At 30.5% G+C, this 24,941-nt stretch overlaps 7 protein-coding genes across 7 annotated transcripts; 3 read left to right on the top strand and 4 right to left on the bottom strand.

Annotated features, from left to right (window-relative positions):
• Window positions 1–1,573: 1,573 nt before the first annotated feature.
• Window positions 1,574–2,556, top strand: PGO_083170 (hypothetical protein, conserved; the record flags this gene model as incomplete). The annotated part of the gene is made up of 4 exons (XM_028687539.1): window positions 1,574–1,652; window positions 1,866–1,924; window positions 2,093–2,202; window positions 2,454–2,556. The coding sequence occupies 4 exons, from the start codon at window positions 1,574–1,576 to the stop codon at window positions 2,554–2,556; spliced, it is 351 nt and encodes a 116-aa protein (XP_028543340.1).
• Window positions 2,557–3,579: 1,023 nt separating this feature from the next.
• Window positions 3,580–5,178, bottom strand: PGO_083160 (T-complex protein 1, beta subunit; the record flags this gene model as incomplete). The annotated part of the gene is made up of 1 exon (XM_028687538.1): window positions 3,580–5,178. The coding sequence occupies one exon, from the start codon at window positions 5,176–5,178 to the stop codon at window positions 3,580–3,582; it is 1,599 nt and encodes a 532-aa protein (XP_028543339.1).
• A 4,250-nt stretch (window positions 5,179–9,428) lies between these two features.
• Window positions 9,429–11,010, top strand: PGO_083150 (40S ribosomal protein S23; the record flags this gene model as incomplete). The annotated part of the gene is made up of 3 exons (XM_028687537.1): window positions 9,429–9,438; window positions 9,931–10,109; window positions 10,762–11,010. The coding sequence occupies 3 exons, from the start codon at window positions 9,429–9,431 to the stop codon at window positions 11,008–11,010; spliced, it is 438 nt and encodes a 145-aa protein (XP_028543338.1).
• A 1,274-nt stretch (window positions 11,011–12,284) lies between these two features.
• PGO_083140 (40S ribosomal protein S12) lies at window positions 12,285–13,008 on the bottom strand (the record flags this gene model as incomplete). Its single annotated transcript, XM_028687536.1, has 2 exons — window positions 12,285–12,632; window positions 12,928–13,008. 2 exons carry the CDS (start codon window positions 13,006–13,008, stop codon window positions 12,285–12,287), a joined length of 429 nt encoding a protein of 142 aa, XP_028543337.1.
• A 2,155-nt stretch (window positions 13,009–15,163) lies between these two features.
• Window positions 15,164–16,717, bottom strand: PGO_083130 (60S ribosomal protein L7; the record flags this gene model as incomplete). Its single annotated transcript, XM_028687535.1, has 3 exons — window positions 15,164–15,805; window positions 16,221–16,343; window positions 16,712–16,717. 3 exons carry the CDS (start codon window positions 16,715–16,717, stop codon window positions 15,164–15,166), a joined length of 771 nt encoding a protein of 256 aa, XP_028543336.1.
• A 3,814-nt stretch (window positions 16,718–20,531) lies between these two features.
• On the top strand, window positions 20,532–21,962 carry PGO_083120 (microtubule associated protein EB1; the record flags this gene model as incomplete). The annotated part of the gene is made up of 1 exon (XM_028687534.1): window positions 20,532–21,962. One exon carries the CDS (start codon window positions 20,532–20,534, stop codon window positions 21,960–21,962), a length of 1,431 nt encoding a protein of 476 aa, XP_028543335.1.
• A 1,204-nt stretch (window positions 21,963–23,166) lies between these two features.
• Window positions 23,167–24,288, bottom strand: PGO_083110 (ATP-dependent Clp protease proteolytic subunit; the record flags this gene model as incomplete). Its single annotated transcript, XM_028687533.1, has 1 exon — window positions 23,167–24,288. The coding sequence occupies one exon, from the start codon at window positions 24,286–24,288 to the stop codon at window positions 23,167–23,169; it is 1,122 nt and encodes a 373-aa protein (XP_028543334.1).
• Window positions 24,289–24,941: the final 653 nt, after the last annotated feature.

Here is a 24,941-nt window from a genome sequence, read left to right as displayed (position 1 = left end):
CTCTTGTGCTTCGTTATGAAACCCATGTGAATACATACGAGAATATGTTTAGATATGTTCGTATATGTGGGTGTCCCTTTTTTTTTTTTTTATTATTTTATTTTTTGCTCCTCGTAAGAATGCATAAAAAAAATAATAAATTTGAATCCTAAACTAACAAAAAGTAAAAATAATATAGTCTATATGCTCTTAGATAAAAACAGTTCCTATTTGTTATGTCTATGTATTTGCAAGACTAATGGAAGGTTGAGAATTTCATAGCATAATATAAAACACGTACTTTACACATAATATATATATGCACAATGTTGAAAATGTGGGAGAAATATAAAGTACAAGTTTTAGTTCAATCCCTTACACAAATTAAACCTATGCAAAACGCTTGTCAATGCACATGTTTTTACAAAAAAGAAAAAAAAAAAACAAAAAACAATGTTGTAGCAATTAAGCCATGTAAGCAAAAAGTTTACAAGCTTGTTTGGTATTAGTTTATTAAAATGCATAGAGGAAGAAGCGGCAGGTAAATGTTCTGTTTTGATAAGAGTTCCTATTTTTCAAAAAAAAAAAAAAAAAAACACATTTTTTTCATTAAGTAATCATATTGGGTATTTCACATTGTTTTATTTATTTGTTCAATTATTTGTTTATTTTTTTTTCTGACCTCATTTTGCAAAATGTTTTTATCCCCCATTCATTTGAGGTATAAAACAGAAATGTTAATACAGAAAAACGGTGTTTTTTTTTTTTTGGAATGATGTATGAATATTATTTTTTTTTTTTTTCTCTTTTATCCGCTTAATTTGTACACTAGTGAAAATTTTACCTTTTGGTAAGCCAATTAAAATTTTGATAAAACCTGAAAAAATTTGGATAAAATTAACTTGCAAAAAGTGAGGAAGTTCTGTGAAAGGTTTTTAACGATAGTTTTTTTTTTTTTTTTTTGAATTCAACTTGGCTTACCATTTTTGTATCCTATTTCTCCACCTCTAGATAGTAGCACTCAGGATTTATGGACATTCAAGAAAAGAAACACACGTAAAGAAATCAAACATAGCAGAAACTTGACAGAACATGACAAAACGTGACAGAACATGACAAAACGTGACAGAACATGACAAAACGTGACAGAACATGACAAAACGTGACAGAGCGTGACAAAACGTGACAGAGCGTGACAGAGCGTGACAGAGCGTGACAGAACATGACAGAACATGACAGAACGTGACAGAACGTGACAGAAACGTAGATTAAACATATTCCATTCTTGTACCAAACATATTCCATTCTTGTACCAAACATATTCCATTCTTGTACCAAACATATTCCATTCTTGTACCAAACATATTCCATTCTTGTACCAAGCATATTCCATTCTTGTACCAAGCATAACCCATAACATACCGAATTCATGCAAAGGAAAATTTTTCCTCTTTTGCAATCGAGGTGGAAGGGAGCCCATTTGCAAAAGGAGTAATACTCACGAAACACTTTTTATGTATGAACAAGAAGGGAGTTAAACGAGGAGAATAAAAGGATCGGAGAAAAAAAAAAAGAAAAAAAAAAGAAAAAAAAGATGATTTGGGGATTATCAGTTTCTATCACACTGTTGGGTTTAGCATCCCTTGCGAAAAGTGGACACACAGTATACCTACGTAAGTTCAGCACATTATAGCATTAAGCAATAGCACGCTAATGAATTCATGAACATATAAATATGCACTTGCACATGCACTTGTACATACTCTTGCACGTTATGTATACATATGCATATACCATGCACATGGTGTGCTCAAGACCTCTTTTAATGTCTCTCCACCCATCGCAAACTCTTATTTCTCCCATATATACAACACCACGTGAAATAGTCCTCAGCGAATTCAAGTTGGAGAACGACAGCATTGATCATTTTACCATACCGTACACAGTAATAAAAAAATGAGCAAAAAAAAAAAAAAAAAAAAAAAAAAAAGATAATTTTGTCCACAGTTTGTCTCGCTCTATACCCGAAACATATAAAATGTTTCACTACATGTATACACATGTATATGTACAAATATATTCTACGATTGTTTTGTGGAACTTTCCCTCGCAGCTCATCGCGCAGATTCTCTTGTGCTCTTTGGTGACCATGTACGGTGGAAGCAAATTGTTTCTCAATTTCAAAAATATCAGCGATAATGTATCTACAAACTTTGACAATTAGTAAGAATTTTTTTTTTCTTTTTTTTTTTACCTACCTACAGTTATGCGGTTACCGTGTGTAGCTTGCGGGTTGGGTTGTCTACTTTTTTTCTTATTATCATATTTTTGTTGCTTCCATGTACTAACCATGTTATATTTACTACGTCCGTGTCCGCACTACTTCACACGTAGGACTTCACTTTTTTCACCATTTTATTTTTTTTTATTTTATTATTTTTTTTTTTTTTTTTTTTTTTTTTTTTCCACTTCAGTGATTGGGACAAAAAACACGCGAGGAAAAGCTATCGCCCGTGCTTTAACAGAAAACATTTTATAAAAAATTATGCAAAAGATTTCCTCCTTAAATCGATTTGAAGTTTGTGCAGCGGTTACATATGGAGGATACTTACACGCATATACATTCTTTTGCTCTTATACTTGTGGGGTGTGTGTGACAAAACCCACCGGAGACTTTGTGTGACAGGAAAAAAAAAAAAAAAAAATGGACAAATTGTTAAGCAAATATTTCTACGTTTATCTGTGAAAATGCTGATTCATAACCTTTTTTTTTATCACATACCGTTCAGTCATTATTTCAGATATATATATATATATATACCTCACCTGATGAGGAGTGTTTTTTCTGTTCCCAAATGTTTAGCTGAAATTTGGTTAAACGATAGGAACACGTACACACGGTTTGTATATATTATACTACCATTTTTACGATCCCTTATTATTTGTATTTTTTTTTTTTTTGACTTTATTTATTATTTATTTATTTTTTTTATCCGTGAGTTTTGATCAATTTAACACGTTAATTAATCTGTAAGCATGCATAAGCATGCATAAAAACATGGATACACATACATAAACGTGAAAAAAAAAAAAAAAAAAAAAAAAAAGTGCAAAAAAGTGTATACGTGGTTATATATGTACATGTGACATGTAGATACGTGTAGCATGCACACAATAGGGACTACAATAGGCCATTCCCTCAAACAGCCATAAACATAACAAAACGTATATACTTTCCTATATGTACAGTACATACACACAAAAAGCAACTTTTTTTTTGTGCTGTGAGTTGATTCTTACGCTTCATGAAAAAGCATATGTGTACCAGGTGTGTGCAATGTGGAATGCATTTTCAATTGAGAACATCATTACTGATAAGGTTGGCGGAGGGGTGAATTCCACATTATGCAGAGGTGCAGAAGTGGAGATTTGCATTAGTCGTGCTGATAAGGCAACCTTGGTGACTCCAATCTTGAAGATTCCAATCTTGAGGATTCCAACCTTGGTGATTCCAATCTTGAGGATTCCAACCTTGGTGATTCCAATCTTGAAGATTCCAATCTTCATGGTTTCGTCCCTGCGATGGGGTGATGGCGTGATCTAGATGCCGCTCCTCTTTCTAGGAGCACACTTAATTATGTCATCCACTCTAAGAATCATCTCCACTGCCTCAGTCGCAGATGTGAGCTGAGATAACTTAGAATTGTAAGATTCGTAGATACCCAACTCCATTACATTTCCCACATCTCCATTGTTAATATCGATTCCTGCGTATGTGTTTCCTTTGGTGTGATGAGCTCTAATTTTGCTTACAATTTCTGAGCTGTCAAATCCTCCATTATCCAATATATAAGTTGGTATTTGTCGCAAGGCCTTCGCAAATGCTTCAATGGCTAAACTCCTCTTCCCTTCAACTGTTCTTGCTAAATTATCAACAGCATTACTCATAAGCATTTCAGCACATCCAGCACCGAGAACAACTCTATTATCTTTCATGGTTTCAGCCAGAACAGCTAATGCATCATGTAATGATCTTTCACTTTCTTCCAGAATATGAGTTGATGCACCTCTGAGTATAATTGTACATGCACCATTTTTTTTACAACCTGAGAAACGAATTAATTTGTCCTCTCCTATGATAACTTCTTCAATTTTTTCACAATAGCCTAGTTGAATATTTAAATCTTTTTCAAAAGTAGATGCAATTTCTGCTCCTAAACAGCTAGCTAATCTTTCCATTCCATCAAAATCACTGTGTTCAATAGTCATAACATTATTTTCTCGAAAAATTTGTTCAGGATAATTATAAATTAATTGTCTGTTAATAAAAACATTACATCCATGTGCGATAATATTTTCTACCTTTTTTTTCATTTTTAATTTTTCTTCATTTTCTAAATCTTGTATATCTTCGAAACTGTTTACATTTACCTTGGTTCCATATATTTTTATTTTATCCGTATCCATAGGAGTATTAGCTATCATAACATTACATTTTGTTAAACTTTTCGGCTGATTTATTCCAATTTTTTTCTCCAATATGAAACCATCTTCTAAATAAGAATCTTTTATAGTCCCTCCTGTTTTTTTAATAATCTGAATCAAATCTAAATTCAAATTTTCTTTTATTCTTAATATTGCATTTACAGCTAAATTAGAAAAATGCTCCTTTTCATGAGTCAACAATTTAGATGACAATGTTGTTCTTGCAATCTTAAGCATATCCTCTTTAAACAAATCAGAATTCATATCATGACTAAAACACGATCTTTCTAAAGCATCTCTTGCTGCTTGTAATGCCATACGAAATCCATCACAAATAATTTGGGGATGAATTTTATTTTCAATCAATATCTCAGCATTTCTTAACATCTCAGCAGCTAACACTACCACACCTGTTGTTCCATCTCCACATTTATTATCCTGTTGCATACTTACATCTACTAATATTTTAGAAACTGGGTTATCCAACCAAACTGATTTAAGTATCGTGGCTCCATCATTTGTCACTGTATGTTGATGACTTCTCGCTCCTTCTATATTTAATGGAGTTAATATTTTATCCAATCCACGTGGCCCTAGAGTGCTTTTCACTAAATCTCCAACAGCAATTGCACCAACGAAATATTGCAACCTCGCGATTTCTCCCTTGTCCTCTTGTGCTCCCTGTTTTAGAATATCGGGTACGATGGTGTTCATCTGGGTTTTGGATGGGCAGGGGGGGAAAAAAAAAAAAAAAGAAAAAGGAGCATGAAAAGGAAGGGGTGTAGGCAATTAAAGAGGCAGCTAATGAGGTAGCTAATGAGGCAGCTAGTGAGGTAGCTAATGAGGTAGCTAATGAGGTAGCTAATGAGGCAGCTAGTGAGGTAGCTAATGAGGTAGCTAATGAGGCAGCTAATGAGGTAGCTAATGAGGCAGCTAATGCGGGAGATACATTTCTCTCTCTCAGTCCTTGTTGTGCCAGTGTGCATGTGATTCTAAAAATACTATGCTGTTCCACTGGAGGAATAATATCGCATGAAAGTACATGTCTAATACGGAAACATTTCCCAACAAGCAAGTTTCCATATTTTGTAATGCATATGTAATCTTTGGAATAGATACACATGAAGATGCAGAGCAAACAACAAGGCCCTGACCATTCTTTGCTAATCTTTTACAAGTTCCATGTCGACAGAGCTCATTCACATGTGTATGATTATAAGCATACACAAATTCTCTGGTTGCGAGTGTACGTTATATATATATGCTTACCTTTGCTAAGGATTGTGTATATATTTCAAAATTTATATATTTCTAGATTTATATATTTTAAGGTTTATATATTTTGATATTAATCTGTTCTGGGATTTATGTATTTACGGGTTACATATTTATGGGCTTTATATTTATGTGTGCCACTGACGACAGGAGAGGGAAAAGAACGAGTCGTGTACGAAATGATCTCAGCCTTTTTGAAACTTGTAGGTGTTCTTGTGCATGTTATAAGAAAATCTATTTTGAAAGAATTTTCAAACTGCAGTGATTATTTATTAATTATGAGAGACGACGTGGAGGATAAAAAAAAAAAAAAAAAATGCATAATAGGGGATAGCAAGGGTGGGTAAATAAAAATAGTCCAAGAACTGGGTGTATAAAAAAAAAAAAAAAAAAAAAAAAAAAAGGGGAAATAAATAAAATTAACAAACAGATAACATGTAATTCAATAAATAGGCAGCGTTTTTTTTTGACACTTCTATGGCGATTGCTAAATTTTACTCCCTATACTAATGTGGAAGAAAAAAGAATAAAAAGAAAAATAATGAATAAAGCGAAAAAAGAGAATAAAAAAAAAAAAAAAAAAAAAAAAAAAAAAAATTAATAAAAAATTATGTCAACCAAATATATCATTTATATATGTATATTTTTCATGTAGAGTGTAGGTGTAGGTAGGAGAAAAGGTGAGAGGTATGGAGATGATACCCACACTCTGCTATGTCAGTTTTTACGGTTTAATAATACTATATGTGGCCATCTTTTCCTTCTTTTTTTTTACATTTTTTTGTGGTCACCTTTTATCACCCTTCTTTGGAAAAGAGCAAAACAGGGTTTGAAAATTTTATACTTTGCTTTACTTCGCCTAATAGGGGGGGGTGGCGCGCAAAAATTAGACCACGACATATTGTGTACATATATATATGTGCTTATAAATAAACACATGCACACATTTTTTCATATACGTATGCATAACATTTATATGTGAGTAGCACAAATCATAGGAAGTTATTTTATTTTATTTTAACACATTTTATAACACAATGACATTGACACATTGTGCTGCCTTGGGTTAAGGGATTTTACCCAACATGCGCGAGCATAGGGACCTTTTTTTTTATGTTTCTTTTTTTTTTTTTTTACTTTCCAATTTTGTGCCTCATATGTAACTTACATATATGCACACATCTTCCTACCCTGATGATGTTGTAGGGAGAAGAAACTGAGCCGAATTAATATTACTCTCCCACCACCCCACCCCCCTTTATCTGTCTTTTCATTTTGTTCATAATTAAAAAGAAAACGTTCTATATACTTGGAGAGATATTTTTTTTATTACTTCCAAATTGATAAGTTTTAAGGAAATTTAAGTAATTGTGTAAATGAGGAACATATTCTTAATTTAACACATTTTTTTTTTTTTTTTTTTGGAAAGGGGAAGACTAAATTGTGAACATATTTAAATACGGAAAAATCAAAAAATTATATTAACCTGAAAATAAATTTCAATCATTCTGTTGTGCAGAATAAAAAAAAAAAAAAAATAATTAAATAAAGGAACATGGTCCGGGTATACTTTATGTATCAATTATAAACGTGAATATTTTAAGGAACACCTAATTTCACATTTCTGCATGACTAAATAACATATAGGAAATGTGTATTATTATCTAGCTTTATCCATCGTTTAACTAAATATATGCATTTTTCCTCTTAACCAAAATTCCTCTTTATAAATTTGTTACAGCTAAATGGGACGAACACAGAATTTACCTGCACAGTCATACATACTTGTATGTATAACATATATATATGTATACATTTATTATTATTTTTTTTTTTTTTTTTTTTTTTTTTTTTTTTTTTCATAATGCTATTAAAGTTTAGAATGGAAAAACGTGAATTCATGTCAAAAAAAAAAAAAAAAAAAAAAAGGGAAAACACATCGAGTGTACATCATTACGTAAACAATAAAATTGTGATAGGTTCGACCGAAATGTAGTGTAAAATCAAAATGAATAATAGGGAAAAAATCCCACGTTGGACACATAAACATATATATGTGTATATACATATATGTATATTCGGAAGACCTACACAGTCTTGTGTAAAATATATACAACAATATTTGTGCTCTTTCCTCAGGAATTAATCCGTTGACTAGTTAGAAGTTATGTGCTAAGAAAAAAGCAACCAATCTCTCCCTATATATACTTTTCATTGAATATTTCCGATAATGCATATATATTCCTGTATGCACTTCCCCCCCTTAGATCACCTTCCCCTCATATCTCTGCTCAGTTTCACATACCTAGCTGTTGTTCGAGTATGCATACTTATAATTACATAAATATACTACTCAAGCTCCGTAAACGAATAAATGTAATCCTAATTGTAGCGCTCATTTTTTTTTTTTTTTTCAACTCAAAAGGAAAAGGGTTTTTTAAGAAAAAAGTAGAGGCTAAGGCATATTATGTCCCTTTCTAGCAAGGCCTGATGTGGAAGGGGACCTTATAATATATAACAAATGTAGATATATATATATATATGTACATATGTATGCATGTATAAATGACTATACTATATGGCACGCATTACATAAGCTTCAATACGTATTATTCATACGACACAAATTCGTGACATATATATAGAACAGCATATGAATATATATGAATTTTTTTTTTTTCTTTTAAATGCGAAAATGCACGAATATGTAATAATATCCCACATTACAGTTCCCACCGAAATGTTTAAATATACCCCTAAATGAATAGGCAGATTTTTTTTTTTTTTCCGGACCACTTAACGCGCCTGCTTTTTTCCACCTCTTTTTTGGTACCCTTATTACTCATATATTATATATGCAATTTGCACTAGTATAAATACATATACATATAAATATATATAAGTATTACATTTATTATGCCTCATTTTGCTGGGCACATAATACTGGTGACGAGAATAAAAAGTGTGGATAATGGTAGCATTTTATGTGCTATAATATTATATATATATGTAACATTTCGTATGAAGTAGCATACTTGCGAAAAGGTACACAAGGGGGAAGTGTTGACCTTCAACTCACAGGCTCAAACCGTTTAACATATGCATATATGTACATATAAAAATGCATATATATGTACATATAAAAATACGTATATATGTACATATATTTACATAATCCATTTTATATATATTATGCACATACCTTGTTACAGTAGAGTGGAATGGAAATACTCAAACAAGAACCGGGGAAGAAGCACGTACGACAAAATTAAAAAAAAAAAAAAAAATGATCCACATTATCCTGTAGATATATATACATGTAAAAATTGTCAACATTTTTCAATATAATTTTTTTTTTTTTTTTTTTTTCTCACAAAATCATTAAAACTTTTTTTTTTTTTTTTTTTATAAAAAAAAAAAAAAAAAAAAAATGATCCACATTATCCTGTAGATATATATAAATGTAAAAATTGTCAACATTTTTAAATATAATTTTTTTTTTTTTTTTTTGTTCTCACAAAATCATTAAAACTTTTTTTTTTTTTTTATTTTATACAAAAAAAAAAAAAAAAACAGTGATAATATAAAAAGAATTAACTATATTTCCCCTTTACAAAAAATTAACACATATATATATACGTACATATATATATATATATATATAAGTTTTAAAATTACCATAAGGAAACATGGGATCAGGTAAAACTTATGCGCCTTATCATACATACTTGACATGAGTGAAATGTGATTATTTTTAAAGCCATTACCTCCCACGATGCTTATTTTACGTGTTTTTTTTTTTTTTTTTTTTCTTTATATATGCGAACAAAATCGTTACATCTTGAGAGACTGTACAATGAATGTAATAATTGACATTCTGCTGCGTATACGGATGGGAAAAGTAGTACATAAGGGGAGGGATCATGGGGGGATGGGAGCTAAAAGAATTGATGGACATGTCATTATGTTACCATGGAAGGAATTGAAGCATGAGTACATATAAATATATATTTTCATTTCAAGGAATGGTGACATAATGATATGCCCGTTAATTCTTTTAGCCACACCCTCCCTTAATCTCTTCATACATGTTACATAAACATATTTTTATGTATACACATATTGGACCCGCACAATACAATAGGATCCATTACTCATACATACTTGTATTCAATTTACAAATCTGAACAGGAAAACCACGTGGACATAGAGCAGCGAGAAAATTGCGAATAAGAAGGAGAACCCAAAGATGGGCAGATAAAGGGTACAAAAAATCACATTTAGGAACTAGATGGAAGTCCAACCCTTTCAGAGGAAGTTCACATGCCAAGGGTATTGTTGTAGAGAAAGTGGCAATTGAAGCTAAACAGGTTAAAAAAAATGGAGAGAGAAAAAAAAAAAAAAAAAAAGAAAAAAAAAAGTGGTTTCGATTTGTCCATGTAAAAAAACGGAAAGAAAGTAAACGAAACGAAATAACTAATGGTAGTTATAGTACATAGTGGTTTTATTACCGAGAACTAATCTGAAGAATGGCAAAAGGGGAGATGATGGAGAGTGATTATGATGATTATTATGATATGATGATAACACCTGCTCCGCCCTGCCCCCCCCCCCATTTCCATTTGTGTTTCATGAGGCTATAGTATAACTAGCTCATGAGTCAAAAAATGGATATAATAAACTCTGAAATCAAATTAACGCTTTTTTTGTTTTTATGATTTTTTTATGCATAAAAATATGTTAAATTTTTTTTTGGACAATTCATGTGAACGAGTGAATGATTAAATTTGTGCACATTCCATTAAATCCGTATGCTTGCTAACAAGTATTTTGTTATTTTCTCGTTATTTTTTTGTGATTTTTCTGTTATTGTTCCCTTTTTTTTTTTTTTTTCTTTTTTGTAGCCTTAGAGCTCATTACTTCTTACACTTCTTACACTTCTTACACTTCTTACACTTCTTTCACTTCTTTCACTTCTTTCACTGCACTGGATACATTGTATACATCTCTTCATTTTTACAGCCCAATTCCGCCTACCGAAAATGTGTGCGTGTGCAATTAATTAAGAACGGAAAGAAGATTACAGCATTCGTTCCTGGTGATGGTTGTTTGAATTTTATAGATGAAAATGATGAAGTGTTAGTTTCAGGATTTGGTAGAAGTGGTCATTCAGTCGGTGATTTGCCAGGTGTTAAATTTAAAGTAGTTAAAGTTGCCAGAGTGTCCCTCTTAGCTCTCTTTAAGGAAAAGAAAGAAAAACCAAGATCATAATTTGTAAACCTATAGATAGGATTATAAATAATATATATATATATATATATATATATTTTTTTTTTTTTTTTCCTCTGCACTGAATTATAACGATAAAATTCTCCGCCTTTGTGTGTATAAATATCCACTCGCATGGTTTATCGTTTCCCTGTTTTTAATAAAAAAAAAAAAATGTGCGTTACCTACTATGTATACATGAAGTGAACTTTTCATTATTACATATTATTTTATTCTCTTATTTTTAATATTTATCATTGTTTGATATCATTTTTTTTATTTTTTATATTTTTTTCACATAAAAGTTATGAGCTCCTGCATGATCAGTAAATATATTCATGCACAAATAAAAAAAAAAAAAAAAAAGAAACAAGCGAATTACGAAAAAATATTCATAAAGAAATGTATAAACATATTACATTCATGGCAATTTTGGAAAAAATATTTTTCCTATACTGAGTATATTTCACTAGATGAAAAAACTAACACACATGAAAAAAAGGCTGTTCAAAAAAAAAAAAACGCTCCATTGAAATATTCTATTTTCAAGCCCATTTTTTATATTTTTCGTAACAGTTCTAAATGTATAGTACGTGTGTGTATAGAAGGGGTTGTGAAATAAAATGGAAAATATTTTGTATAGGCTTCTCTAAAATTATTCACAAATGATTAAAAGAAGGCAAATTGCATGAAGAGCCCCGTTGTTCCTACGATATAAACCGATTTTGCTTATCTATAATTTTTAAAAGTTTATGCACCACTTAAGTTGCAACACATTTGGATATGTATATTTGGCGCATGTGGAATGTGAAAAATTGAGGGAAGTGTAATATTGTGTCCTCCTATCATACCAAGCATGTTATATCATCCTCTTTATCTATTTCTCCCCTCCGCTCGATTTTCAAGAAAAGGATGACTAGCTTTTATTCAGTTAAACGTTTTATTTAAAAATTTTTTTTTTTTTTTTTTTCTTTCTTTTATCTATTAAACATGTGAAGTGCAAGAAAACATGTGAAGCATATTTTTAGTTACAAAAAATGGCACTTTACAACTCCATACATGGTAACAATAAATAATGACATATTTCCTACAGGTAAGTATTCATGCAAAATTGAAAAAAAAAAAAAAAATTACACAAAAGAGTGTATATATATATATATATATATATTGCCTTTTATAAAGACATATGTGATCCCGTATGCATACATAAGTGCTATATTGATAGCTTCATTATTTGTAGCAAAAACACACAGGTATGATATCTCTTACAGTTCATCTTAGGCTGGGGTTGGTGTCTGATTCTGTTGCATTAAAAAGTCTCTCTCTGCAGATTCTTCACCAAAGTCAATAATGGAAACGGAACTTGCACCAATAATTTTTCTGGCATTTCCTTCTTTGTCTAATTTGAACAGACCAACCCATTGGCCTAAATCCTTGCTGTCATTATCAATCATAAATAAGGGAATATTTTTTTCAGCACATAAGGCAGTAATTAATTTTTTATATGCTGGCTCAGAACATACGTTAGACAAGAAACAAACCTTTGCTTCCTTCGATTCGATAGACTTGATGACTTCCCGTATTCCTATTTTTAGCCCATCGTGAACCAACGCATTCTTTAAAACCTGCATATGGGTAGTAAAAAAGTTCGTGCAGCAAATAGTGATTTATAAAAATTCCAAAATCGTTTAAACAAATTGTATCCCTCTACACATTTAAACATGGCGCAAAAAGATATCATTCGGTATAAAAAAGGGGAAAAAAAAAAAAAAAAAAAAAAAAAAAACTAATACTCATTCGTTAATGTTCATATAATATATTCTTTCATACTGCCCTCCTTTATATTGTAACGCTAATAATAATGTATAATAAAATAAACTCCCTCTTTTTTGTCATTTTTTTTTTTTTTTTTTCCCTTACCTTCTGTATTGCTGTGGTTTGGTCAAACACGGTATTCTCCTCGATTACCACGTTGTTCTCAACACTTTCGACGTCAGTCATTTTTAAAAGATTGGAAAATGTGGAAAAACAGAAAAAAAAGGGTCAAGTTGCTAAACTGTTGTTAATTGTAGCTCTCCAAATAGGTTCGCGAAAGTGTTTAAAAAAATTTTAAATTAATAAAGCTTGCTATCTTCGTTCAGTATATCAAATAAAAATACGCAAAGAAAAAAAAAAAAAAAAAAAAAAAAAAAAAAAAAAAAAAGAAAAAAAAAAAAAAAAAAAAAAAAATAAAAAAAAAAAAAAAAAAAAAAAAAAAAAAAAAAAAAAAAAAAAAAAAAAAAAAAAAAAAATACCTAACAGGTCAGCAAAAAAACTGCATAAAAATATTAACGAAGGAGTTACAATTAAAAAAAAAAATAAATAAACAAAATAATAAAATAAAACAAAACGTCCATATGTAAACTTGTAAATATGCATTAGAAAATTTTCGCGAGTAAAATAAAACAGTTTTATATATATATGTATATAATATGTGTATATATATATATATATATATTATACTTCTTTTACCTTTTTATAATATTGTTTTGGGGGGGAAGGGTCAGTGAGCGCTGAAAGTGGCCTTATTGCCAACTATGGCTTTCTGAGCTGCTTTCCCTCGACAATCATTCTACTGGTAAATGCATGTAACTCCATATATGCATTACATATTCATGTTATATATACAAAGCATGGCTATATTTATGTATTATGCACTAGTGTACAACGCTTCTTTCCCAATGATACGTATTTTTTTTTTTTTTTTTTTTTAAATCTTCATGAAGAAGGGATGAAAATAGAAAAAAAAAAAAAAAAATCCATGAGCAGTAAGAATATTATTATCATACTGTCAACGTGTATAGATGGACTCTTCCTCTCATTAGAAAACCCTCTCATATTTTCATCGGGGTAATCAACTCCATTGAACAAGGAGATATATATTATGTATATTTTAAAGGTGCGATGAAAATAAGCCATTTATTTTTTATACCTACTTAGAAAACAAAAAAAAAAAAAAAATCTAAGAGAGAGAGGGGATGTAGGTAAATTGCCATAGAGTATTATTTTGAAACCAAAGGATGCTATAAGAAGTTGGGAATGGGATGTGAATAAAGCTCATTTTTTTTTTTGAGTTTCCTTTTTTTTTTTGCATTCTCTTAACCTGAAAACGACACGTATTTTCTCCTTCAGTTGTTCTATAGACGTGTATGAGAAATTGTCCTTTTAGGAGAAGTCAGAACAAAACATATTTTCCCATCAGCACGATGTTCCTATATTTTTTTTTTTTTTTTATTTCGTGCACATCTCATTGGTGTATAATCCTGTAAAGTGTATCTTCATAATGTATATAATAGATATATATGCATAGCGGAGAAAATACATATTCCCATGAGTGCAAGCTATTATTATGACTACAAGGAGTGGTGTTAGGGGTGCAAGGAGTATATATATATATATATATATATATACCATAACAGAAATAATCATACATATGTGTGGGTCATAATAGAATGGAGCCCCCCTCCCCCCCCCTATAATAAATTACAAAATAAAACTTGCTAAATTCATGAGAAAATAAAGCAAATCGTGAACTACTGTGTCCCTTTTTGTTTTCTTATAAAAAAATACATTTCAATAAGCATCAGTATTAGCAAATACCTCTCATTATGCATACACAAAGTTTGCATTATTTTTTTTTAATTTTTTTTTTCAATTGTTGCATGTGTACACAACACCTGTGCAGCATTCATATATATTTACATTTTTGAAATTTTTTGGTGATTTAAAAAGTAAAAAAGTTAATGCTATGGGGAAATAATTCCCGTGAAGTTACATTATAAACATAAAACGGCCCGTGATTTATAGGAAAAAAGCATGGAATGGGTGGCGTGTAAATGTATAATTTTTAACTCCAAGCCTCTGAAAACAGAATTGTATACACACACACATAGCGCATATCCATATGCATGTAAAACATGGCTGACAAATGGGGAAAAAAAAAAAAAAAAAAAAAAAAAAATATAAAATGTATATCATGTAATATGTAATATATAATGTATAATATATAATGTGTAGTGCATAACCTATTCTGCGTAATGTATAATATGTAAAAAAAAAAAAAAAAAAATCCAGTCTAGACACACCGAAGAGTGCCGGAAGTTTTCATTTTTTCCACTTATATCATTCGCTTAATCAACTCATTTATGTGGTTCTCCCGATTTCCCCAATCACCAGGTCTTGGCTCATTAAATGCATGTCTCTTTGCCTTGAAACCTTTTTTGGGAGGTTTTAATTTAAATGCCCATAAGAAATTGTTAACTTTTTTAAAAACAGGGCCACAGGTATAAATTTGATATATCATATCTTCAATACCATGAATATTATATTTACCCAAATGTTTTGAAATTTCATGATTATCTTGGATTTTTTTTCTGGCGTATTTTCTTACTTTTCCTACTTTTATATAACCTCTTTTATATAATAATTTTCTTACGGTCGAAATGGTTGGGTATCCATATGTAATATACGGTTCCACAATTTTTAACATTTCCTTTGTTGCCTTGTTAACCTTAACAAAAACTCCATTGTGTATTTGCAACAGTCTTAGTAAACGAAATACACTTCGAACTTTTGGTGACAATTTATTTACACCCTTTAATCTTATCACAAAAACCACTTTCTTTTCTGCTTCTCTGTAAAAACAGTTATTTTTTCTTGCTTCTCTTTTCAATTCAGCAATTTTTTTCCGTTCCTCTTCGTATTCCTTTTCGTAACGCAAAGTTCGTAGTCGTAAATCGGTTCGTTTTTTCTTATTAATCTGCGAGAAATGGGAGTGTCAAACAAAGGGGAAGTGAAACAAGTGAAATGATGTGGCGTGAAATGAAGTTACTGCAAATGTCATTGCGGTCTTATCGTTTCTACAATTTGCCGTAATATACCCATGCACATAATACAAATGTAAAAAAGCTCATTAAAAAAAAAAAAAAAAAAAAAAAAAAAAACACATAACAACAACCATTTCCTCTTTCGAACAATGTCAAAAAATTTCTAAAAAGGTCTAATACGTTGAATATCACAAAGAAAAACTGTTCTCCTCTTCTCTCTTTTGTTTTTCTCATTCATTATGTATGCAACTTGTATTACAAGGAATAAAATTTATAGATTCGTTTTTTTCTAGTTTTTTTCTTTTTTTTTTTTTTTTTTTTTTTTTGTACAGCTAATCTGTAACTTACCAATTTTTGTGCCTTTATTTTTTTCATATTCTTCTCCTTCAATTCCAAACACTTCTTTTGTTTTTTTTTTCTCAAACTTATCATGTTCTTTCCAACATCCTTTTTTTCATCTTCGTACCTATCCTGTTAAAAAGTAAAGGGGAAATTTGGCGTATGTCACAATATGTACAGGTGAAAATATATGTGTACGTAAGAATATGCACATGCTTCTGTGTTGATTTTTTTGTCCCTTTTTTGGTTGATGGGGCCACTTCGTAATAGTCACTTCGTCACAGTCCCTTTGTGTGGGATGAGCAAAAGCATCAGTTACGAATACGCATATGTAAAAAAATACATGCTTTCGCATGAGCCAATATTATGTACATACATAAATATATATATATATATATATATATATATATACATGTATATGTATATATCTGATGTGATTTATAGAGGTGTGGGCTATGCAGAACATGGGTAAAAAACTAATGCATCTCTCATATGCTTACTGCCATGATTGAATGATTTCCTTCTGAATTTTGTTGTTTAAAATTATAAATAAAAATGAATGTTTTGTTCTTGCTTTTTCCCTCGCTTTTTTCTGTTTGATCGATATTATTTATAAACCGTGTGGGGAAAAAATCCCTATATATTTACAAAGAGCGATTTTTTTTCTTTTTTTTTTTTTTTTTTTCTTTTTTTTTTCTTTTTCCGTTTTGTTTTACTTGTAAAATTTTATGAACTTTCCCAAATTTTTTGCTGTTTAATTTATTTATCCATTTGCCAATTTACAGCTTTGCCATATTTGGTAATTCTTTTTTTTTCTTTTTCTCTTTTTGTAAAACAAAATAAAAAAAAAAAAAAAAAAAAATGGCTTTTCAATTTTTCATGAAATTTTTCCAAAAGGTAAGATGTGAAAAAAAGGAGAAGATTAAATAGAAAAAAAAAATATTACAATTTTTACAATATCTAAGTGCTACACAGTAGCGATGGGATACTCCGGGGGGGTAGTGCTCAAATAGTGGATCACATATTACATGCTACATAGGAACAGTAAAATGATATGTACATATGCCCGATACACATACAACAGTACATATGATATGTATATATATATATATATATATATATATATATATATATATATACATTTGATCATATTCTGGCACTGACTGAACGCAGTCAGTAAGATTAGGGATGGTGACATATTCATCTGAAGCGTTGGAGAAAATAAGTAGTAAAACAGTGTTGGTTTTTTTACCACAATTCCCACGTAGCACAATATATCTCAATAGAAAAAAGAAATTTAGAGGAAAAAATACATACAAATTAAAACTCCTACTCCACATCCCCACTTCTCCCCTTGGTTTTTTTTTTTTTTTTTTTTTTTTTGGCAATTTTATATTGTGCACTATACATATATATATACATACATATATATATATATATATATATATATATATATATATTTATATATTATAATTTATCAGCCTCCCTTTTTTCATGAACAATATATTTTTTTGTGCCACTTTGTAAGCTTTTGCCTTGCCATCCCCCTCGAGTGCGCATACCAGCAGAGGTGCAATGCCCGCATGAAAAAAAAAAAAAAAAAAATTATACTTAAGGGAGTAGCATATAAAGGGAAAGGAGAAGAGAGAAAAAAGTGGCGGGTTTTAAATGCTGCTTAGCAAGGGAGATTGACATACACATAGTGGTTTAGGACGTGAACAAAATTTGCATTAGCGAAATGTGGTAAACAAATAAAAGGTTCATTTATGGAGTTGTATACATGTATTATATATGCATACATGAGCAATTTTTCAGACCGTATTTTTATGTGCACTTATTCAGGCCACATTTTTATGACACTTATTCAGGCCACATTTTTATGACACTTATTCAGGCCATGCTTTTACCTATTTCCCACGCATACAAACATACAACCCTTTTAAGGTACAAATTTCCGCATGCATGATGAAATGTTTTAATTATGGTAAAAGTAGGAAGTTTTTCTTCTTTTTTCTTCTTTTCCATTTCTCTAACATTTTTTTTTTCTTTCCCTCCCCCACCCCCCCCAATTTTGCTGCACAAATATTTTTTTGTTGTTTAAAATTGGACGGAAATAAAAAATAAAAAAAGTCTTTGCACAAAAGATATCTAAAATTATGCACGCGTAGAACTAACAAAGTTTTGTGATTCCCCACACAAGCATTCCTCCGCTTTTCATCCGCCCCTCAACAGTAGTGTGAAATTTTATGATAACCAATATAAATCCTCACGTCAATAATTACATCACCTTTTCATTCATTTTAAAAATTTCTCTTTTGTAATATGAGACACACTACTTTCCAATTCCCCATTTTAGGAAAAGGGGATAGCAAAAAAAAAAAAAAAAAAAAAAAAAAATAATAATAATAAAAATAAAAATAAAAATAGGACAAAGTAAAACAAAAACAAAATAGAACAAAGTAAACGAAATATGTGGAAAGAAATATGCTGGCACAAAACACTTTTGTGGCGATGTGATACAACATTATTTTATTTTTTTTTAATTTTTTTTGTCAATTTCGAAGATGGGAAAGGTCATCCATTCAAACATACATAACCTTATGCACACATGTCATACACCATTGTTTTAAAAGTGTTCCATTCATATACCAACTCTAAACATGTTTATTTAAATAGTCTTGTGTGTATTTCATGTGGAAATTATATATTCCAACCCCCCCACTCTCCCTAATCGCACACAAACCACAAGACATTAGGTGGATTATTTTAATGGGAAGAATAAAATAAAAGCAACACCTGGCTTTGTAAATACGACAGAAGAAATGAAACTCAAACCATTTCTCCCAAGTAGTAGTAGTATCTTCTTTTTTTTTTTTTTTTTTTTTACTTTTCTTTTTTCCCTCATTCGTGCTGAAAGGCTTAAAATTGATTAGTGATACGTATAAAGAAGTGATAAATGTTCATTTCCCTCAACCCAATTTGAATTCCTCATTTGGATGCACCTTTTTAACCAACAAAAAATGATAAAGAGAATAAAAATTAGAAAAAAAAATATTAATAATATAGAATAATCAAAATGTTTAACTACAATTTTTGCATATATTAAGTCGTTCCCCCACGCACACAAACAACGATAAGTTTTGTAGTATTGCTATTTTACACCTTGCAAAGTGAAAAAAATAAAGCTAATTCATTAACTTCTTACATCAAAAGAGAAAGTTTTTTTTTTTTTTTTTAAATTACCCTTGACAAGTATATAATTTACATTGTTCAAATTAATATATAAAAAGGTGTTCCTAAGCTTATCCAGTTGTTTAGACTACTCATGGGGTTATTATTGTCTTTTCTTAAAGTTCTATGTTTCAATCATTTCTACATTTCGCGCATTTTTTTTTTTTTTTTTTTTTTTCTCCTCCCCCCCGCTCCCAATAATTGCACTTTATTTTTGCACGCACGACTGCGGGAAAATGACATTTTTTCAATTTTTCTTTTTTTGCACAGAAGGGTTATTATGCCAAACAAAAGTAAAACACACAAGATGGAAAAAAAGAAACGATTAGCCCATTTGCCGCGTAAGCAACGAGAGAACCTACACTTTGTTACACTCACATATATGTGAGTGTATATGTATATATATATATTTTTTTTTTCCAAGAAACCTTTTTATGCGTAATGTTTGAGGAGCTCCCTTGCTTGACAATAACAAAGAGCTAGCTTTAAAAAAAAAAAAAAAAAAAAAGGCAAACATAATACGCAAAATAAGCAAAATAGGCAAAATAAACAAAATACACAAAATAAAGTAAGAAATGTTGCTAAATCATTAACAAATCTATTAAGTTATACATGTGTAGACACGCCCATAACAAATATAAGAACCCATCGGTACAACTACTTCTGCCCTGAGCAGGAAAAACACTTGTCCAAAGAGAAAGAAACATATACAGTGCACAGGATTATTTGAGAAAAACGGGGATCCCGTTTTATGCCAATTTCCTAAGGCGTGCAGCCTGCACTGTGCAGGTGCACATCTGCACATGTAGACGCGTAGCATTTGAGTCGCCAACTGGTAACCACAAATTGAAAATTGAGAATAACAAATATAAAATCACAACTCCAAAATAGGAAGCCCAAAATAGGAAGCCCAAAATAGGAAGTCAAAAATTGCAAGCCAAAAACTGCAAGCCAAAAACTGCAAGCCAAAAACTGCAAGCCAAAAACTGCAAGCCAAAAACTGCAAGCCAAAAATTGCAAGCCAAAAATCACAAATAGACAACTGCTAACAGACAACCGCTAACAGAGGGATCCACTGTTTAGGAAAACATGGAGGCAGCACTGTTTGTGAGCCGGAAGGATCTCATAGAATGGGTGAATAGAACACTGAAATTGAACATAACAAAAATTGAGCAGTGTTCGAATGGTGCAATATACACGCAACTATTGGATATTTTATTTCCAAACAAGTCAGTTTTGCATAAAGTGAAATGGAACGCCAAATTAGAATATGAATGTATTATCAATTACAAATTGATCCAAAATGTTTTTAACAAATTGGGTATTAAAAAACATATGGATATAGATAAACTTATTAAGGGAAAGCATCAGGATAATTTAGAATTCCTACAATGGTTTAAAGCATTCTTTGAAAGAATTGTAGATTACAATAATGAAAATATAATTAATTATGATCCCATTGAAAGAAGAAAAATATCCATACTTGGAGATAGAGGTGACTACAAACTACTAAACAATCATCTTCCTAATTGGGCCAAGGTAGACATACCCATAACAAAGGATAAAATTATACATAATGAAAATAAATTTCTTAATAATATTCCAAAAAAAAAAAAAGATTATAGATCTAGCTTAAATCAAGACAATAATACACCTACCTTTACCATTCGTGCGACAACTTCATCCAGTAATAACAGTACTGGTACTACTTTATGTTATGCAAATGGTGAAAAAAAAATCATAAAAACAGTTATGAGACCTGCATGTCTCAACACAACAGGTGATAATAATTTAAACCGCTCTTCATATAAAGAAATGAACAACACTTCTAAAGGAAATTTTTGCAATACAACAAACATTGGATTAAGTACTCCATTAACTAATACTGAGAAGAGTAGATTATCATTATCAAATAAACTTTCTTCTCAAAACTCCTTACCATCATCATCATCCTTACACTGCCATTATCAAAATAAAAATAACCTAGTTGTGGAAAATAATAAAGATTATATATCATTAAAGGTACAAAATGATAGATACAAAACTGAATTAGAAAAAAAAAATAATGAAATTATGTTATTACTAAATAAATTACAAGTTGAAGAAAATGAAAAAAAAATTCTTCTTTTTCAAAAAAATTTCTACTACAACAAGTTAAGATTTTTAGAACTACTTTGTAATCAAACGGATGCCAATGTTTTGTTAATTACCGATATACAACATATTATTTATGCTAGGGAAAATACTTATTTCCACAAAACTGTACCCCTAGGGGGTAAAATCAGTGATGACAATGAGGGCCAGGTTGACTATGGTGCTGATGATGATGGTACTGACGTTGATGTTGATGGTGCTGATGTTCATGGAGACAATGAAATATCCGAGTTGCATGTCGATAACGCATATAACACACACGCTTTTCCCATATCAACTTCTTCCATTCAAAATCCCGAAACAATTCAGTGTACTACCCAGTATGACCAGCAAAGTTCGATAAACTTTCCCGCCTATTGTTCTTAGGAATTTACTTGTGTCCTTTTTCCCGTGATTTATCCATAGGAAATTGCAAAGTGAAAAGTACAGGGTGACATTCATATCTGCTTTTTGTAAAAAAGAAAAACAACAAGCCCATAAATGGCTAGACAAAAAAAAAAAAAAAAAAAAAAAAAAAAATACACACATATATATATGTACATACATATATATATATATATATGATCCAAGTGCATTTAAAAAATTTCCCAATTTCGACCCCTTCTATCACACCCGTTAGCAATATTTGGAACAGGTTATTGTTTTCACACATTTGTGTTTATCCTACACACACCATCTCATATGTCTACATTTGCACGCACACGCATTTAACGGGGCAAATCTCCCAATCAATGCAAATTTAAACATTTTGTCTCATCAATTAATTTATTTAAATTGTTTTCTCATAAAATTGGTATATGACAAATGTTATTACTCTTTTCATATAAAGTAATATTCCTGTTTGATACCTTTTTTTTTTATTTTTTTTTTTTTTTTTTCCCTCGCCATCTTCTCGTCCTTTTTCTTTCCCTTTCCAATAAGAAAAGTTACTTACAAATTTGTTATACTTCGAAACAGTTGCTTAACTGAACATGTGAACATTTCATTCGTTCAGATTCTTGTGTCCTTTCATACCTCCCCCCCCCCCCTTTCCTCGTGTATTTCATTCTATTCGGTTTTATCATTTTTTTTTTTTTTTTTAGTATATCATAAATTATTCCATTTTGCTATCCACCTTTTAACTTAAACTTCAACATCAACTTAAACTTAACTTAAACTTTAACTTTTTTTTTTTTTTTTTTTTTTTTTTTACTCTTTGGTAACAAAGGACGGGTTGTAAAAACAGAAAAATATAAACACTAAGATGAATGTCATTGCGATGGTGTCATTACGAGGCGTCCATCACGAGGATGTTATGTAATGAATAACATCAGAAGTATATCACCATTTAGAAAAATGTTACATTTTTTTTTTTTTTCTTTTAAATTTAAAAGACACATAAGTATGTTCTAATGTTTTGGTAAGAACTAAAAAAAAAAAAAAGCATGTCATAAAAAAAAAGAAAAAAAAAAAAAAAAAAACAGAAAACATATCCTACACATTTTATCACTCATCCAACGCATTTGATTGTGCGTTACATTTTTACCGATAGCAGATGTGCCAGCCATGTGTGCCGTGGAGAGAAAAGCTTTCACTCATTTGATACTTCACAGAAATATGGGTGAGGCAACTTGGTTTCTATGACTTCATCGATAATTCCATATTTCTTTGCTTCGAACGCATTCATGTAGTAATCCCTGTCTGAATCTTTTTCAATTGTTTCAACTGTTTGTCTTGTAAAACTGGCCAGGTAATTATACAAAAGTTTTTTAAGATAAAGTATTTCTTTTGTTTGTATTTCGATATCATGTGGATGACCGAAAGCATTTCCAAGTGGTTGATGTATCATAATTCTGCAATTCGGTAGAGATTTTCTTTTTCCCATTTTCCCGCTAGCTAAGATTACTGAAGCCATAGATGCAACGAGACCAAAGGATATTGTTTGTATATCTGATTTGATATAATTGAAAATGTCCAAAATAGCGAGTCCTTCATTTATGGAACCTCCTGGGGAATTTATATATATTTTTATATCGTCATGATTCAAATTATCTAAATATAATAACTGGCTGATCAATTCATCAGCTGTTTTTTTATTTATTTCTTCAGTCAAATATATTATTCTTTTTTTAAAAAAAAATAATTTAACATCTTTTTTTATATCTTTTATATGATCTACCCCAGAAATGAGTTTTTCCTCCTTTCTTTTGTAATTTTTTTTTTTTTTTTTTTTCTCTATTCTTTTATGTGTCTCTTCTAACGTGGTTAATACCTCGTGGGGACTAGTCATGCTAGTAAAATGTACTGCACCGTCAGGATTATCATCCAAGTCCTTAAAAGAATTGATGAGCCCTTCACAATTTTTAACATTTTTAATTCCCTTGCCAGACATCTCACTTCGGGATATTTTGTCATAATCTATTTCTTCATCATTTGTGACATTTTCCTGCTTATCCAATAACAGGTGAGGCAGAGAATTGGGGGATCTCCATTTAATGCAGCAGCCACTGTATGTGCCAGTTTCCCTACGTGCGCTTACTAGTGTGATGTGTGCATTCTTCTGAAGAATAAAATTCAACTTCCGTTTTGCAACTCTTCCGTTTGGAAAATGTATGAAGGGTATGATGTTCAACCTTTTTACAATCTTTTTTGCGTGCGTTTTATTGGTATTTTTTAGTAGGATAAAAAATAGGAACAAAAATAAACATGTCATTTCTACGGTTCTGAGAAGTGACGAACGCAACAAATGAATTCTACTAAAAAATTTAAAAACATCTGTTTTATTTTTAAAAAATGTTGGCAAACAATTCGCAAAAAAAAAAAAAAAAAAAAAAAAAAAAAGGATAAAATGAAATAAAAAAGGGGAGGTAGGGAAAAAAGCTGTAAATGCATTTTTACAAGTGTGCACATACATATACATGCCCCTGTTCCTGTGCATATAAACATATTTTCACACTAAGTATATCCCTGCTAAATTGAATGTACAAATACTGAAAAAGAGGAGAAAAGTCTTTGGAGTGTTTCTCCTTCAACTCACATGGGACAAAATAGGGTTCACGCATACATATGTAATACGAGAAAAATGAACCAGTTCAAACGGGTAAACATTTACAAAAAAAAAAAAAAAAAAAATAGAAAGAATGAGTAATTATTCTTTTCTTCTTTACAAAGATGACACAAAATGAACAACATGCAAATTCTTTCCTTTCCCACTCTCTATATATATACATACCCACTATCCTCTTATCACCTCTTCTTTTTGGGATTCATTTTTTTTTTTTTTTTTTTTTTTTTTTTTTTTTTCTTAAAGCATTTCCTCCCTCTTATATTAAACCTGTCTCATTCTTCGTAGATCATTTATTTAGT

This window comes from Plasmodium gonderi (genome assembly GCF_002157705.1).
Source record: "Plasmodium gonderi DNA, contig: Chr08, whole genome shotgun sequence".
NCBI lineage: Eukaryota > Apicomplexa > Aconoidasida > Haemosporida > Plasmodiidae > Plasmodium > Plasmodium gonderi.
Note: the sequence above shows the minus strand (reverse complement) of the source record. Positions and strands in the feature narration are given on the sequence as shown.